The sequence below is a fragment of the Limanda limanda genome, chromosome 11 (assembly GCF_963576545.1).
Source record: "Limanda limanda chromosome 11, fLimLim1.1, whole genome shotgun sequence".
In the NCBI taxonomy this organism is placed as follows: Eukaryota; Metazoa; Chordata; class Actinopteri; order Pleuronectiformes; family Pleuronectidae; genus Limanda; species Limanda limanda.
In genome coordinates this window covers 16,375,218-16,394,042 of record NC_083646.1, presented here as the reverse complement: position 1 = coordinate 16,394,042, position 18,825 = coordinate 16,375,218, and the positions used below count along the sequence as shown (strand labels likewise).

The window sequence follows — 18,825 nt, the reverse complement described above, 5'->3', positions numbered from 1 at the left end:
AAAAAAAATCCGTGGTCATTTCCTGTGTTATTTCATGCATGGCCGGGTGTTTCTTAGCTAAATTCTTATATAGCTTATTCTTCCTTCTTCGTTTAGGAGAAGGCTCCTTTGAAGACATAAAAGATGAGTCTCTTATATCATCAAAGGAGGCTTTTCTATTTAGGAGAGCTGGATTCCAAGACACACACCACATGTCCAGCTTGATCCTAGAGAACAAAGTGTAGGTCCTCAGCATCAGAGAATTCAGACTCAGAATCTAGACCAAGAATTATCTCCTCATTTTCCCTCATCCTGTTCTTCACACAGCATCTTTACGAAGATATCAAATGTAAGTCTGAATAAAGAAAATCAAACGCATATTTTCAAATGCATATCAATCAGTCTATAAAGTAGATACTGTTATTACTATTACTATTGTGTTGATCTACCTATGGTTAGCTAGACAGAAGAGAAGCTATCTAACTAACAGCTAGTTAGTATTGTTCATATTTCTCTGTCTCACTCGTGATGGATTGTAAAATACGACTAACGTGCATTAAATGTGCAAAAGAAGCTGTGTGAAATGAACTGTAGGTGTTCCATAGTGAATACATACTGGATGGGTCATTTTGACCCATGTGTGTAAAAGTGATGTAGAAACACAAATTATACGTTTGCTTATAAAGTAAGACAGGAAAAAGGGAAATAACGATTTGTGGAATACTTTGATCATAAATGATAAAATACACTTATTTCAAATATATAGCAAAGAAACACTCATGCATGAAAGAACACACAAAAATAATATGGGTGATACAAAAAGGATTTTTAATCGAAAAGCAACAAAGGAACAATTAAAATAGGTATTTGTGATGATCTCTTTAATTGGGTATTACCCGAAATACTGAATGAGGAAATTCATTCAGTGCAAAGATATAGAAAAATATAAACTCTTGACCCATGTTGTGTATCAAAGGGTTAAAGATGAGTTCACCTCTGTCCATGCTGAAGAAAATGAGACGTGCTCCTCTGCAGGGCCGCAGTGAGCAATGGTAGGTTCATCGCTGCACACGAGCACAGTGTCGCTGTCACTTTATTGAGCTTGTGTATTTATCTGTCTCTTACCCGCAGGAGCAGAGGAAAACTGCCTTTCAGGAGGAATCTGTTAAAAGGTATTGGCTCGTCAAATCTAACGCTGAACAGAAAAGCAAACACTGCACTCACGGGTTATTACAACAGAAGTTACCATCAGAGGTGGAGGAAGTAATCAGATACTTTATTAAAAAACTACCACACTGTAAAACCCAAAGTAAAAGTAACAAGTAAAATCAGGAAAATGCACGGACCGTATCGGAAGTTAAAGAACTAAAATGTGTCTATTACACCTGTATATAGGTTTCAGATCATATATACTATATAGATCACATATATTTATATATATATAAGTATAGTATATATATATATGTATATATCAGTTTGTAAAACGTACAAATCTAGAGTTATAGAGATATAACACAGTACTTGAGTAAATTTACTCAGTTACATTACACATTTTCATACAGCTCTACACTAACGTTTTACTGTAAATTTCCAGCAGCTTTCACATGTCTTTGTAATGTGATATTTCAGACATGCAGTCAGAGCTGGTGGATGATGATGATGATTCATCCGGTTCAAATTCCCCCAAACCCTGTCACAATCCAGCCACCACAAAATCAAAAGCCCCAATGAAGAAAGGTACACGTTACACAATGTCAGTTATTCCAAGGAAAAGTAAATGTTATTTATTGTGATACAAATACAAAAATCTAACGTCTTAATCCAGGTGCCACACCGAGCGACCTTGAGCTCATGTCTTCCATGATGCGGCGGGTGACCCTGCTGGAGAAACAAGTGAGGGACCAAGCACAAGACCTGGAATACAAGGTGAGCACACACCTCCCCCAGATCAACAATGAAACAGCAGCAGTGTATTGAAAATCACTGAAACGTGTCACACACCCCAACTTCATTTTTTCATTTTTAAAGGATAAAAAGATCTCAGTTTTGGAGGAGAAGCTGTGGGATCAGAGCGAATCAGGTAATCACCTTCCACATGCACGGACCTGAGTTTGATATAAACAGATGGATTGATTTTTGATTTGATACTGTAGGGCGAGGTCGTGATCCTGTAGGGCGAGGTCGTGATCCTGTAGGTCGAGGTCCTGATTCTGTAGAGCGTGGCAGAGATTATTCTGAAAGAAGGTGCCAAGAACTGCAAAATCAAGTGCACGAAATGGAGGCAAGTGGATTAAATGCATGATTTCAATAATCTGTCTTTATACAGTGGTGAAACCAAACTGAGATTGACTTGTTGCTGTCCTGCAGAGCTTTCTAAAAGACTATGGTTTGACCTGGGTGGGGGACAGAAGGAGCAGTGATTCAGCCGAGCAGACGCCCAGCCCAGGTAGAGACCACCTCCTCTTCACAGGCCCTGAGCTTTTCTGCAAATATCACGCAGGGTGACAATTCTGCATCGATCAAATACTGTAAATCCTCCTTTGCAGGCACATCTGGGGTCAGGAATTTCTACATGAACTTCAACCTGGTGCTGCAGAGGATCAAGGAGCTGAACATCCTGGCAGGGGAGGGGGAGTCTTATGTCCGGTCGACAGCCACAGGGGCCCAGCTGGCACAAAGGGATCCCGTCCACCTGAGGCTGTACAGCAACGGCATCGTCATGTTCGATGGTCCTTTCCGCTCATATCGGGAGCCAAGCACCCAGGTTTGCAAAGTGAAACCCTAAAGGAGAAACATACTAATATCGATCTGGGAACGGTGATGTTTTCTTACAGTCTTTCGTTGGCGTTTGCAGCAGTGCATGCAGGATCTGATGGACGGGTATTTTCCATCTGAGCTTCAGGACCGATTTCCAGACGGTGTTCCCTTTCAGGTGAGTCTGTTACACTTTTCACATCATATGTGATATGTGTTAATATAAACCATATTGATATTATATATAATTTTATACAATAATATTGTCTTTTGCACACTCTGTCTACATATTCTTACACTCATAGTATATTATATTATCTATTGTATAGTCAAATACTTATATTTATACCTCTACTATATATCATATATTATATCATACTCTCTGTATATTCTTTGTATATATAAGTCTATATACACATATTTATACATGTGTACATGTTATAATTATCATTATTATTATTATATATACTGTTGCTGCCATTATTACTATATACTGCTATTATATTGGTATAATTACTATCATATATAAATATATATTATGTTATATTATATACTATATATACTGTACTATTTTTATATACTGTCTAACAATAACATTACCATCATATCATCAGTACTATTACCATCATCTTGCCACTGCACCTTATCCACCTATTTATCTTGTGTTTCTGTTTTTTTTATTCTTTCTACCTCAATATTTTTTTATTTTTTATTTTATTCTATTGTATTGTATTTTATTGTATTCAAATATACCGGCTGCTATGATGACCTAATTTCCCTTCGGGGATGAACAAAGTACTCTATCTATCTATCTATCTATATTCTTTCCGTACCCCCAACAAGCAAATGTGTGAATTTGTGACTTATTCGAATCCTCTTCTGCAGCTTCATGACAGGCGAGATGAAGAGTTTATCTTCAGGCAACCGTGGGATCAATTCCCTGGCAGCGGACAGGCGGTTTGTGGGGAGAAAGATGACGCTTCAAAAGTTGCCAGCTTCGACACTCAAGGTCTTTTTTTGGGAAAATAACACTATGATAATCCCCCCAAAAATCTAGCCTGAAATCCTTCCTTTCATTCTAATGTTTTTTCTGTCTTCTGGCTCTCAGGAAAGAAACTGACCACAGATCAGTTCCTGAGCAGGATGCCCAAGGTGGTGGTTAAGGCCGGTCGAGTGATAGATATCAGGGAATCACTGAGAGCAACTCTGCTGGTGAGAGGACGGAAAACATCCAACTCACAGCACAAGCCTTTTTGTGTGTGTATATATATATGCTCTCTTAAGAGCTCATCACCACAGCGGCTGTCTAGTCTGTCTGTAGTTGTACTGATATATGATGTCCATTATTTAACAAGCACTTTCTCCAGGGTTCATCTGCTGCCCAGAGCGACTCAGCGATCCCCATAGACACAGCAGCACTGCAGGCGATGGAACAGAGGTATGAACAGTTTATCCTTCATTACGTGAGCACACTGATTCGATTCTTTAATTTTTTTATATTTATATTGTGAATCCTGAAAACCCTTTATATGTCTCTCAACTGACAAATAATTGATTTACCAAATTGCTTTTAAATGTTTCCTATTGTTTGCCTTAAATCATTTTAAGGTCGTAATTGTGTTTTGAAAAGTTGCTATATTAATAAAGTTTATCCATACCATTGAAAATCATGCATTTAGACATTATCAAATAAAGAAATCAATAGAAATGGGTTTTTAATCATATTTCAGAATATTCCAATATTTAAGTTTTAAAATGTTTTGCATAAAATTATGCAACGCTCTGGAATATTTCCATATAATTCAAAGAAAATGCCATGAAAAAACATTGGGTTTGGGTTTAATATAACTCAATATAATCATCATGCATGGTTTGTTTAGATACAAGATATCAAACCAGTGTGAAAATCATTTTATAATGGTACAACCATGTAGATATTAGAAGAAATAAACAGGGTTTAAGGGGGTTGAAGGAAACGGCTAAATCCCCTTCATGACATAAAGGCTGAATAAAATCTCATTTGGCGACGACGACTGATCGTTGAGATTGTGGAGATTACTGTATGTGCTGGTTAAAAGAAATAGGGCAGGGTCCTCATGACCAGCCAAGGCTCAGTAGCGTGTGACGGGGTCTCGGATTCAGCTCTGTGACCTCCTTCAGGAATCTGAGACCAGTCAAAGATGTATTACATATTCAAGTGTTTTTGATTTGTATGCCTTGCACGGCCGCTGGTCAGCTTTTGTTCAAGTCTGGTGTCATGTCATTAGCGGAAAAACATGTCAGCTGCCCCTCCTTTGTTTTCATGATGTATTTCTAATTAAAGTTATTACAACATGTGACAGTTCCGTGCTGTTGTTACTTTCCACACTCAGACTGCAGGCGTCCAGCTCGGACCGGCCATCGTCAGCCCATGACATCATCACGCTCAAGGTGAAGACCGAGGATGGGGATCACACCTACGTGTTGACGATGGGCTTCTCGGAGACGATCGGCCACCTGCGACAGTACCTGGACAAACACAGGTGAGGGGAGAACACATCCTCCTGTTCATGTGACCTTCTCTGTCTCAGTAACCATAGTAACACTGGTTGATTGTTGCTTACTCTGCAGAGGTGGTGGGCTCCCTGGTTATGACATCATCAGTGCGTACCCTCAGTGCTGCTATGAAGACAACAGCAGGACGCTACACTCGTGCGGCCTCACAAATAATGCTACCCTGCTGCTAAGAAGGAGACCACACCCTCAACCACTGACTGCAGTCAAACAAAGCCTCCAATAAACTTTTGAGCATGACTTGTTTTCTGTTTCATAACAGGCGTGTCGTCATGGGAACAGAACAGATGTAAGAAATATTATTGACCATGGCTCTATTCCATTCAAGTGCTCAAGACCAAGGCCCTGAAACTGAAGCTGCTAAATGGAATTGAGCCATCAATGATCTTATTATTTACACATGCTTTTCCTATTGTGTCAAAATGACTTCACTGAAAAGATTTGGATGCACTGATCAATTTTTTCTCTCAATTTATATACCTCCACTTAGGATATTATTGAAACAATTCTATCTTGCACCAAGGGATACAAATGAAATCAAATAAATTTGAAAGAACAAGAAAAGTTGAAAGTCTTTATTTCTAAAATATGCAAATACAAACAAGGAACAAAGTATGAAAATATAAACATCTTTTTTCCCTTTTGCAGAACATTTGAGATGTTAAGTTAAGGCATGCGGAACCTGACTTTTCCAAAAAGCAATTTTGTGCTACTCGAGTTTCAAGGTCCCATGAAATGAAAAAAAAAGAAAAAAATGGCTTGTGTGTCCTCGGGTGTGTCGTTCTGTAGACTTTGCCAAAAAGTCATTGTTGCATATGTTTCTACTGAAATCCCTTTCTCTTCCTGTAAAGTGTCAAGTTCTTTTTATTAATGGCTTGTCTTGCACTGAGGGTAAATATAAAATCCCAGTGAGTGTGACGTGATCAGAGATCTAGGGTTGATCCAGCCAACCCCTCACAGCCACATCATCACCACGTGGGATTTAAACAAAGTTCCTCTGTCACCTAGAGACAGTGACCTATCCTCAGTGACGGCTGCCTGCACACGAAACACCACAGAAGACAATAACAATCTTAAAGCCACTTCATGGGACCTCTACACAAAGTTGATGCCAAGTTTGCGCAAACATTAGAACATTATTAGAACAACACATTAGGGCCCAACACACTTTCACACTGAGTTGTCGATGCAAACAGAAACAATAAATAATACTGAGGATTAATACTGGTTCTCAGGCATTCACTTATCAAACACTCTGGCAAAGCCGTCAACTGAAATGTACAGTGAACCGAAGTTATTCATCTACACTGAGCCGACTCTACAAACATCACCCGGACTAATGAGTATTATTCCACTTCATGTATCTACTAGGAAAAAACAAAAAAGAAGGAAGGTGGCCACCACACGCTCTGTGGCGCGGCCCCCCTATTCTGCTACATTCAGAGTCAGGGAATGTATCGACTATCCTACTGGTTTCACACGCTGAGAGAGAGAAAGTCAAAATGGAAGAGTCTGCTGCACACGGCGCTCGTGTGGTTGGTCTAGAAATGAGTGAGCATTGCGATGCAGATGTGACAGAAAGGCACTTCTTGGTGTTTCATTCCGAACGAGTCCTGCAGCAGAGAGGAGCGTTCACAAACATTCAGAGACTTGCACAACTGCCTCGACCGGAGTTTTTCTTTGGTTACAAAACTGTTTTAGGCCTGTTGGTGTCGGAAGCTGAATTGGTATTAAACCGCTCAAGTTGCTTTGTCTTTGACTAATGTTACTGTGTCCACCATTTTAAATAATGGCAAGTTAGCAACATTTCTTTGTGAATACTGTTAAAAGCACAAGGTTTAAGTATTTGCAGTTGATTGTCAACCATTTCTTGGATAATTCCCCTCGGGAGGGAAATTAAGATTCAAATAAATTATACATGTGGGACTTCTACACAAAGAGTCGTCCCCTAGAATAAAACAAAAAGTATAAGACTGTTTGGTAACCGACAGTATCGTGTCATCATCATTAAAAAACATATACACACTATGCTTAAAGGATCAAGTATAAGAGGTAAGTTATTTTCTGTTAGCCCTTGGACAGAAATAGATGAACTCACTGGGGGGAAGGGAGGCTTCTGAGCTACAGGCAGACTTGAGACTCCACGTTCAGTCAGTTGAGAGAAGCACAAGCGAAACCATTTGGGCTTTCCTGTGTCCTCATTTTAAGAAAATGTAAATCCAGTCCTCTGTCAGATATTCAGTAACTATAGGCATTAAAGACAGGCTCGTTTTAGAAGCTTTGGAAGCGAAGAGAAGCTTCTGCAAGTTTCCCCCATCACCTGGGAGGGTGGGGGGGTTATTGGGTGACGCAGTTTTCTCCCATGTCCTGTGCATAGCGGTCCAGTATTACGTTACGTAGTTCTTCAACGTCTCGGCGGAGCTGTTGAGCTTCCACCAGCTTCTTATGCAGCACCTCTGGACTCATCCAGTCCTCAGCCTGCTCTGCCAGTTGTGAAGCTGGAAAAAAACAAAAACACGACCCTGATTTATGTCGGCAAGCATTTCAAAAGGCCAATTCATACTCCTGTGTCGAATTAACACTGTAGCCTGACATACACCTCACCTACAAATGTAACTACACATTACAGTGAAGACTCTACGTCAATCCTACAGTACTTACATGTGAGCCCGAGCAGCAGGGAGAGGTTTGGGTCCTGTCCCTGTGCTCTCTGGGTGAGGATGCTGCACAGGGAGCGCAGGTCACTGAGGCAGGAGGCGATCTCCACGTGGAGCCTCTGTGTGAGCCGAGCCCCGGCCGGCTGCAGGGAGGAGGAGGCCTGGTTACTGCTCCTCTGCTCCGGATCGCTCATCTGCTCCTTCAGCGTAAGATTCCGTTCCATCAGTTCTTGGTTCTGGGCTGACAGCTGAAGCACAGGAGGAAACGTCAATCTCTGTGCACAGAAACATGATCATTTGTTTTTAGGATCAGTCTATCTCACCTCCTTCATGGCTCTGTGGAGCTCCAACACATTCTGCTCTTTGGCCAGCACGTCTCCTCTGAGAGCCTGAGAGCTGTTGTCTTCCTGAGATATCTGCTGCTCCAAAGACTGCAAACACAAACAAACCATGACTCACACGCATTGAGCTGAGCATGTAAACAGTGCAGAGAAAAACTGTCATGACATAAACACCTGGATTTGAGAGCCGAGTTGTTCCATCATTCGGTGCTGCTTCTCAATGACCTGCAGAAAGAAGAACGGAGCTTTAAAACACTCATTTGCTCCTCAGAACTGCTCCTTTAGACTTAAAAAGCCTTAAAGTACCATTTGTGCTGCTAAATTATGATAATCTGAATAAAAATATATAGCTTTAATGTTTACAGTCGCATTATATATCATGTGTGCTCACTTTGGTGGGGAAATTAAAGCAGATTCACACGTACCCAAGGTTACCAGAGATTAACTGACTCTGGTCGCCTATTCCTACTATTTAAATATCACATAATGTTTATCTTTCTGCCTTATCTACAGGACTATAAAATCGTTACATTAGCTTCACTGAAATCCTGTGTTTGACTGGAAGTGTTTGCTTTGCAACTGAAAAACACATTAGCACAGAAAGCATGATAAACAATTCTAAGAAAAGAGCCTCTACACTATGAAAGGTTATTTCGAACCATGCTAACAAATATGAGACTGAGATAAGATAAAGATGTTCTAGCCTCTGATGCTGTGACTCGGTTAACCACAACATAGAGACACTTCCTCTGAAATGAGCACTTCTGGTTTCTTCACATTTCACTGAGCAGTCACTTCCCCTAAGCTCACTCCCTCTCATGAACTTTTTGAAACTCAAGTCACTGGGCTCCAACATCCAAACGGCAGAACTAAAGTTAATTTGAGGGATTAAGGCATTTTAAGTTTGGAGAACTGATTTAAACATGTTCACTCTTCGTATTTTGTGGCTTTCAAATATAAGGTGAACACACAAGATTTTTAAGGGAGGTCGCTCAGAATAACGTTAATGACAAAAACAGACCTTTTTCAGTCTTTGATGTTCCTCTCGCAAACCGTTGTTCTCTCCTCTGAGCTTCTCACTATCCAGAGAAGGCAGCCGGGCTCCGTCCTCCAGGCCCTGCTGCACCCGCTGCTGCATACTGATGAGGACAGAAATAAAAACACAGAGAGCATTATGCAGGGTTACTAACGTTCCTTTGTGCACGCACAGAGTGAGGGGAGAACAAACATGCCTTTTGGAAAGATTGTACATGGAGATCAGACTGCATGTGTGTTTGTGTGTGTGTGTGAGAACCTACTCAGTGATGGTGGTCAGCAGGTCTCTCTCCCTGCGTTTCTGCTCCTCTAACAGCGCGTCCTTTTCCCTCAGTTGCGAGCGTGTCGTCTCTAGACAGGCCTCCAATTCTTTAGCGTTCTCCTGTAGCTGGGCAGCCTGCTGTTCAGCCTCCAGGAGCTGATATGAAAAACAAACAAGTGTCCCAATTTAATAAATTGAACACCTTGATCCGAGTGAATCAAGCAGACAGAATAAGAAGGCATGGGATTAGGCAGAGCTCTCCCAACCTGCTTGTTCTGGCTTTGGTAATCCTCCAAGGTGGGCAGGTCGGCTAGGTAGCGCTCCAGAGTCTCAATACGCTGCTGGTTCTCTCTCTTCAGCTCCCCCTCCTTCTGGCACTTCTTCTTCAGGTTGCTGATGTGTTTGTCTCGGCTGCGGATCTGCAAACACCGGCAAATGTGGTGAGATAATATGATCCATATGTATTCTGTGTTACAACCACCGTGAGTGGAAAAGGTCATGGAGAGAACCTGCTGCCTTTTAAGAAATCACGATAGCGTTGTTAAATATTTGTCTATGAAAATTATGAAGAAGTTTACATTTATTGCAACATGTACGATCTACTTATGTGCAGGATATTTGACTGAAATACTAAAAGCTTCTCTACATTATCAAAATAAACAAAATTATATTACAAAAATAAATTTGCAGTTCTCATTAACTATTTCCCCTGAAATAAAAGTGGAAAGTTTATTAACCCTGATATCCTCATTTAAATGGAACAATGTCATATCTATTGACACTGATTTGCTTTGTATGTTAGGGAGGCGTGTTAGGAACTAACCCTCTCTTCCTGTTTCTTCATCTCTTCTGCGTGTCTCTCACACGTCTCCTTCAGACAGTCGGTTAGTCGCCGCGTCTCTGATTCGACTGCTCCCAGTCTGCGCTCGGCCTCCACTTTCTCCAGGGCAACGCAGTCTGTGCGCTCGGCAAACTGTGCTCGCAGGAATGCATTCTCTCTCTGAGCCTCCTGGGGAGTCACCGCGTGGTACAAAAGTTTCAGTGGAAGGTAATTTGTTTGTCATGGGTGATGACAGCGTAACACAGTGTTCTCATTGTTGTTTGTGAGGAGACGGAACATGTTTTCACTAACCTGTAACCTCAGCATGAACATATCCCCATAAGAAGCCCCTCGACCCAAGAGGGCTCCATGGACCTGCAGCTCGCTTTCCCTCAGACGCTGCTCCATCTGGGACATGTGCTGCTTTTGTCTGCATCACAACCAGGCCCAACCAACAGCAACACAAGAACAACAACAATACAGTCAACAACTCTGTGGAAAAAAAACCTGTGAAGTGAGGCTCATGGGGGATCAGGGACATAAACTACTTTAATATTAATTTCATTTAAAACCTCTCAACTGTCAACTCATTAACTTTGTGTGTCACCAAAACAATGATATCCAATTTGTGAATAAATTCTACTTTTCCTTTCTGGGAATTATAATCAAAGAATCACATAAACATTCCCTGTATTTTCCCTCCTTAAAGCGTCCCCACATGAGCAGTAAAATGATGAGAAACACTTGCCTATCGATGATGAGCTCCTTCTCCTTTAACAGACTCTCGCTGGCTTTAACCAGCGCGTCCCACTTCCCAGACTCGGAGTGAACCGGGTTTGAGTACAGAGACGGATACTGACTCACTCCAGCGCCCAATAACTGTAACATAGAGGGAAAAGCATGTGACGCTTGGCGCTGCATCACGTGGAGGAAACATGCAACGGTGATGAGAGACGTGAAGATGTGTAAAATCTTAACCCGGAAAATAAATAAACTATTCATGGCTGACATCCTATCAATTTCTCCTAGCACACTATAAATAGGGGTAAGTACATGCAATACAGGTATTAACAGAAGCATACCTCTTAAAATAGTTCTCAAAACAAGATGCAAACAGCTCAGTGACTGTAGCTCGCCTTGGATTGAATGACAATCAAACCGTTTTACAGGAAAGCGTTCGCCTGACGACAGTAACGGGGTTAAAAACAACGCTATCGATTTTGAATGGCTATCACAAAAAGGTAAAATAAAACTAGAGTATCAAGTGGTCCCAATCTCTCTTTAGAGTAGAATGTAATTCCACCTCTGTGACTATTTAAAGTCTTTCTTCCCACACACAGTGAAGGCACGGCGGAGAGTCGCTATAATCTGCTGCTCTAAAGAATGCGTCCAGGACCACAAATGAGTGAATGCTGCACTCAAATCACAGCTTTGGGATCGTTCATAGAGCTAAGACAACATCACAACTTGCTTCAAAGACTAAAATGTAAAAATCTATTATGGGTCCCATAAGATTTTTCATTTGAAAATTCTTTCCAGGGTTGGTATAAAAAGTATAAAAGTTTTTTGTTTTTTTCCTTCCTATTATTGAGTGTTAAGGGCAGAGGATGTCACAGCCCTATGAGACTAATTGTGATTTGTGAATTTGGGCTAAACAAATCAAAATCGATTGATTGATTGTTATATGTTATATGTTATATGGTATGTCATTTTTCTAATTTTGTAAAGCCCGTCTACTGCGTAGATGCTGCATGCAAGGTCACAAGAATTTCACTGCTCCGATGACGCTGTTATTGGTGCATGTGACAATAAACTTTGATTTGATTTGATTTGATTTGATTTATAGAATCTCCAAATGGGTAAAAGGTTTTTGGGATAGTAGTTCAAGTGGTAGTGTGAGTTTGTGTCAGCACACAGGATGTGGAAATGCAAACTGTCACTGCAGAGTGACACCAAGTCAGCATCTGCCACAGAGGAAATGAACATTTGAAACTGCAAAGAGCTGTGGTGCAACATATTTTTTTTACCGTGTCGCCAAATTTGAATAGAATAGATTTTCTGAATTATACATTGCACTAATAGATAGAGTGATAAAATGTATTTTTTTCATGAAAATAACAACAGAGACCAGAATATATGTGGAGGTTCTGGTGATGTTAATTTGGCTGATTTATTTGACACTTCCTGCTTTAAAATAGGACAAGGTGTCTGTGTGCCTTCGGGCTTTGTTTAGTGGAACGCTATATTTCCTGTGTTGACCTATATATGTGTCACGCTCTGGATTTCTGGCCAGACTTCAATGTCGACCAATAACCGACTGCCCCACATGTCTGCTCCCATGGTCTTTACGTTATCAAGCTGTTGTTCTCAGAGAATTCTCCTCACTATCATAGCACCCAAGACAATTCATTTTTGCCACCCAGCCGTGGTAACAAATGAGAGAATGACATTAATGCCTGGCTTCTATAGAAGTTAGGAAACAAGTGAAAATAACGAACACGTAGGTTTGTGATTCTTTAGCATTAGTGTCGTATCGTTTTCTGCTCAGGATGAATCCTTACCTGCATTTGTTCCACTTGCAGTCGTAAACTCTCCAGTTGCTGCTTATGCTGCTGTTGCTGCTGCCAGCTGGACAGGTCACTACATCTGTCCTGCCGCAGCGGCTCATAACCCTTGGAGCCCGGATGCTCCCTCAGCAGAGCCTGTGTCTGCAGGCTGAGAGGACTTGCATAAACTCCAGCAGAGCCTGCTGCACCAGGCTGGCCGCCCCTCTGATTAGAGGTTTCTGCTGTGCAGGGAAGCCCCGGCCTGGCTTCAGGCAGAACTTTATAGCTGTGCTCCATGCTTCCTCTGTAGGCCTCAGACACACAGTCTGGGCCGTCTCTAATCCCGCTCAACTGAAATCGGACTCGTACATCAGGACAGAGCCCCCCCAGCAGGGCTGTCTGATTTAGAGTAGGTTCTACATTAGGAGTGTCAAACCTCTGGCCGTCATCCAACCGTGTGTGGTCTGAGGGGAAAAGCGAGTGGTCCAGCCCATTGATGAGGCTGCGGTAGCGGCTCAGGCAATCTGGCTTCGGCCCCACGGGATCAACTCCCACACTGTCCTGAGCGTCCAAGTTGGGCGACGATGCTGACTTGGAAAGAGAGGAAGACTTGGAGGTGGAGCCGCTGTGGGTCCTGGAGCCAGAGGAAGACCTGTGACTCTCGAGCGAGGAGAGGCCGTCCTCCTGGACACACGACTGGGGCTTAGAGGATCCGGCCGTGGATGGCATGACATGTGCAGTGGGAATGGGGATCTGACTGCGGATGGGTTGGAAAGAGGGGCTGCTGCTAGAACTGCAGAAATCTAAAAGTAAAAGGAGAAATGACAAAATATGAGTGTGACTCTCTCACTATTCACCGTACAGATGCATCTTGTTAAATCGGTGCAGAATATGTAGAACACCACTGCAGGCAATTTCCTCTATTTTCAGTGTGTGATGTAAAGTAGATGCAGCAGGGTTTATGGGTGGCCTACTTTGATGATGAGATGTCACCACTGAGAGAATTAAAAGGCTCTGACTGAGTCAACCCAGGGAATAGGCTCATAATAGACTGAAACCAATGGGCAGGGTAAAAAACTCCATATTACAGGATCATGTAACATATGTAATTAATAAAGCTGGTCCTGCCACATTTATAGCTGAACAAGTAAGACAATCACATTTAAATGTAAAATTTTGTTAAAACAGATATGCAGAGTAAAGAATCTTTTAATCTGCATTAACTCTCAATTATTCTCTTATAGAAAGTCACAGAGAAAGAAACCTGAGATTATTCTACAGAGCACACAACCCATCAGGCTTAAAAAGTGTTGACGGTCTTCATTGGCAAATCTAAGATATCACATACTACTAACAAAGACATTTAGGATCAAGATCACAAAAAACAACGTACAGACGTCTTCACAAGTCTCCACAAGCCTTGAAACAACTGAAGAAGTCTAACTTCAACACAAACCTGAGACTCTTGCTGATGTCTGGAAACCCGGTATTCACTCGAACGAAACAAGCGTGTTATTAGCTGGGGCATTTTTTCTAGAGTTGAACTTAGGTGCGCTGTAAATCCGAGCAACAGTGCGTCTCCTGCATTTCTGGGTATAACCTAAACAATTCCTGAAGCTAAAGACCGATGGCCGTGCGTCGGGAACACGGGCCCCATGCCCGATGCAGTATTGTCCTCCAACAGCCAAACCAGTCTGCACCAACCTCTGACCAAACAGATGAAAAACAGGCACACGCAGGAAAGGTTAGGGGTATTTATAGCCCACCTCTCAAGTTACAGAGTGATCTGTGGGTGCCGCTTATTTAAGCACCTTTCCTCCTCCCACTGCAGCACACATCACACATCATACACACACACACACACACACAAACACATGTGTACACCCAAAGTCAAAGGCTGAATGGGATCTGTTTCCCCTGCTCATTATAGACCACAACTCCATTTCACAAGAACCTCTTTGCAATCACAGGGAGAGATAATATTCAGTAAACAAGGGAGGAATATTACAGAATCAACCTCAAGCTGTCAGGAATGTAAACCGTCAAATATATTCACAGGAGCCTCCAGGCTTCGATAATTCATGACTAGCAAGAACAAGTCTAAACTGCTCTGTAGGAAAAACTTTTACTAGATGTTTGCTCAACAGAAAAGTTGCTCGTGCCTTTGCAAAAATATATACCGTGAAAATTACCTACAGTTAAAAGTGTTTTGTTTTGATTAACAACAAGTTCCTTTTTCAGTTTGTTGTTTTGTTTTCTAAAGCTATTGAATTTACATGTAACACATGCAGTATTGTCTAAAACGGGTGATTATTGTTGCTCAATTTGTGGCTAATTGTCATGTTGCTAAGCACCAATGTCAGTTGAAGTGCCAGGACACAGATGTTTCAGCACCAGTGGTATTCTTAACACTTTTGGCTAAACCAGAGAAGCCTGCAAGTACTAGTTACATTCATTCCTGCATGAAGACAGTGGCTATAACTGAAATGGATCCAGAGACATGAATGTGGTTGGACAAAATCAAGTAAACCTAACAATTAGTTTGAAGTACAGTGTCTTATAACAAGCTTGAATGCTGTTTCAATCCTTCCAGGAATGTTGTCTTACAAAACCTGACCTGTGGGATTACATTGTTACATTATTGCTGGTGGGATAAGACACGACGCTTCCAGAAGAAAGTGCCATCAGCTTCTTCAACATTTTTGAAGACGAGCATCTACTAATATGACGAAGTGTTCTTTAAAGTCTCTGTGGTTTTGAGAGATTTGGATCGGGTTTACTGGACATGGAGGTGTGCAGAGATCCTTTAAATTCACCATGGTGATAAGAAAAAGCACCAAACCACGCATCAGTTTATGAGGGGGTGTACACAGTATCATCTGGCTAACATTTGCACAGGATCCTATAAAACTACCTTATGCACTTCAGCTGACACACCACTGGTCTGACTGATGTGGAAACTGCTGACGAAGAAAAGGAAATTACATATTAATGGCGTCCATTGCAGGACAGCTTTTAACCAAACCCCACACAAGTAAATGTAACTTGGTGCAAAGGGTGACAGACAGTGACCTGTTTGAGGTTGTTATGAAAAGTTTCCACCTGGCAACCAGTGTATAAACACCAGCTTCGAACTGCACAGCGTGGGTTCACTGCTGATCTTTTTCCAGTCTATTATTTTGCAGTGTTTCCTGTTGTCCAAGAGACCACCCGTCCCAGTTAGCTGTAACCATTCTGATAAGAGTGTGTTCTTTATTCCACTTGCTGTATATTCAATAATAAATATTGTACAAACACACCAACTCTGCAGGACTCTCCAGTGGGACATTCCCATTTATAACTATGATAATATAAATATAAACGTTGGATGGGACATTTCACACCACAGGCACGGGTCCAGTTTCCATTTAGCTTTCCAGTCCCGGTATCATAACACCCCATCCTCCCAATTAGCCACAACACCAGAGCAGTGCAGCAGAGCCCGGGGGCATTTTTTGGGAGGGAATTTAATCTACCTCTGCAAATCTCCTAATCATGGATTGAGGATCACGAACATTTTGCTTACTCTATGAATAGCTGAAGAATAACAAGGGAAGACAGTCTTACCAGCCTAATCCCAAAGAAGGGAGGGTTGGGGTTAAGTGTGAGGATCATGAGTGTCTCCTCCCTACTTTATACATCATCAATTTACAAGTCAGCTTCAAGTATAGATGACAAACATCTAACAGCCTGTGAAGGGCAAGAATGGGGCAGACTATTACAAAACAAACCTCAACCACCATTAAGGCAAACAACTGGGACTCTGTGGGACTCCACCACTGACAGGCAGGCTGCAAAACAATGTTACACAATACTCGAAGAACAAGCAAGAGTCATCACCTTCTGTGCTGTCAGATGCTGAGGTGCCAAGACCAGTGTCCCCACTGTCGGATGTTCCAGGCCGTCGGCCAAAGCGACTTTGGAACTTCTCTGACACAGCTGGTGTTTGCCACTCCATGTCAGCGAACCGAGCTAACGTACATTTGAGAAACAGGACAAAGGCAAACAGAGGAGGGTATCAACACATGCTGAACCGACGCACAGTTTATGTATTTTCACAGCAGCGCGTCAACTTACCCGCTGGTTTGGATCCGACGTATCTCTGGGAGGTTGTCATTCCATACGGGACAACGTCACCTGATATGGATGAGGGAAAGTTACATTATCGTATTGTGCTGACACGTTAACATTACAATTCATGTTGTTTTAGTTTGGAATCAGATTAATTGGGATTAGTTAAGGTCTGCTCTTAATAGCTTCGGCAAATAACTTGAATGATAATAACTTCATATGTAGAGATAGATAGATAGATAGATACTAAGATAGATAGATACTAAGATAGATAGATAGATAGATAGATAGATAGATAGATAGATAGATAGATAGATAGATAGATAGATAGATAGATAAAAACCAAGCTCAACAATACATACAATTTACATTTAAAACATAGCACACATTGACAACAAGCAAAAGAGAACAATAACAATCAAAGACTGCAAATGATGACACAAAATCTATCTACCTACTCGTCATCTAAAACTAATGGAAAAGGAAAATTATGAAAGAAACATTAACAGCTTTAAAAAAAAACAAACAATGTAGTATAAGCAATTAAGTAGAAGTTAGTTGTGAGAGTTGAAGTCTAAGTTCCCTAAGTGGAAGTGGCAACCCTGAGAAAAAATTCACATTTACAATCCAAACCGCCATTTAGTCTGAGAGGTTCCATTGTGACCGAGACTCTGAGATGTTGACTGAACTCAACCTCTCGAATGTTCGTGTCTGAGGACAACAGCTGTGAGTCAATGACTGATCTGCTCGGGCGATCAAACTCATCTGCCCCTCGACGACGAGCCAGACACCAGACTCGACCTCGCTCATCTTGGGTACCAACGAAAATAATGACATGAGCCTATCACTTACATAATCTGTTACACAAACATCTTTATCCCTCCGAGGGCTGCAGGAAGTTCCACAGCATACGTGTGCAGACGACTTCACAGAGATGGATGGAGACACCGAGTCCTGGCTGCCACGAACTAATCCGCCTCACCAGCTAATTCAGAAAGGAAGTGACTCGCTAACGCTTAACTAGCCGCGGAGAGCTAAGTCAGCTAAACACGACTAATCGCTAGATTGGGTTTGTTTTCAAAAAATAATTACGCTTTCAGATAAAAGCGATAATCATAGTTAGCAACGTTGTGGTTGTTTTAAAGCGACAACTTGCTCTCCACAGTTCCATTCCCATAACGTCCACATTGGTCCTTGTGATGCACTGCACCGTTAACCATTTATGCTAATCCATGGCAAATCTGTTTCCGATTGCTAACAGCTAGCTAACACAAGGCTATCGTTTGCCTAGCTACCTGAGAGAACATTACAGATCTGTGAGAGCCTTCGTGCTAACGTTGCTAAAGCTAACGTGCTGAGCAGAGGCTAACTTTACCTTTAGTTCCTCATGAACACAGGGCGAAGGAACAAATCTCGGTTTCAGACTGGTGACCGAAGCCGAATCTGAACCATCCGCTGCTGCTGCTGCTGTTGTTCCGCTAACAAACTGAACTGATCCGCTCCGCTGGCACTGAAGCGGCCAACACACAGTGGACGCTTGTTTCACAGCACAGCGCCGCCCGGTCAACACCAACGGCTCATGTTGTCATGTAAAGCGGGTGTTGTTTTCCCCCCTACAAGTTTGTGCAACCGAAGAAACATCTGAGAAACTAGAGGGGCGGGGTTCGACTCTTTTGTTTAATTATTTATGTCAATGTCACAAAATATCACCGCGTTCAGGCTGACATGTGACCGGATATCACAACAGTGACACTAAACGAACCAACCC

General features: G+C 41.9%; 2 protein-coding genes across 3 annotated transcripts; one reads left to right on the top strand and one right to left on the bottom strand.

Annotated features, from left to right (window-relative positions):
* The first annotated feature begins 963 nt into the window (after window positions 1-963).
* Window positions 964-5,678, top strand: ubxn11 (UBX domain protein 11). Its single transcript, XM_061082008.1, has 14 exons — window positions 964-1,031; window positions 1,111-1,151; window positions 1,609-1,716; window positions 1,805-1,905; window positions 2,008-2,059; window positions 2,196-2,260; window positions 2,347-2,480; window positions 2,542-2,743; window positions 2,834-2,911; window positions 3,619-3,742; window positions 3,842-3,945; window positions 4,101-4,171; window positions 5,121-5,255; window positions 5,344-5,678. The coding sequence occupies exons 1-14, from the start codon at window positions 964-966 to the stop codon at window positions 5,510-5,512; spliced, it is 1,452 nt and encodes a 483-aa protein (XP_060937991.1). The 3' UTR covers window positions 5,513-5,678.
* Window positions 5,679-5,846: 168 nt separating this feature from the next.
* cep85 (centrosomal protein 85) lies at window positions 5,847-18,534 on the bottom strand. 2 transcript variants are annotated; one of them, XM_061081159.1, is made up of 14 exons: window positions 18,433-18,534; window positions 17,064-17,123; window positions 16,827-16,958; window positions 12,963-13,750; window positions 11,150-11,280; window positions 10,714-10,831; window positions 10,405-10,590; window positions 9,848-10,000; window positions 9,583-9,737; window positions 9,306-9,423; window positions 8,459-8,509; window positions 8,267-8,374; window positions 7,948-8,191; window positions 5,847-7,784 (listed from the first exon to the last, which is right to left on the bottom strand). In XM_061081159.1, exons 2-14 carry the CDS (start codon window positions 17,101-17,103, stop codon window positions 7,624-7,626), a joined length of 2,385 nt encoding a protein of 794 aa, XP_060937142.1. In that variant the 5' UTR covers window positions 17,104-17,123; window positions 18,433-18,534; the 3' UTR covers window positions 5,847-7,623. The 2 variants fall into 2 exon arrangements, with proteins under 2 accessions (XP_060937142.1, XP_060937143.1); XM_061081160.1 differs by lacking the exon at window positions 18,433-18,534 and adding an exon at window positions 17,910-17,997.
* Window positions 18,535-18,825: the final 291 nt, after the last annotated feature.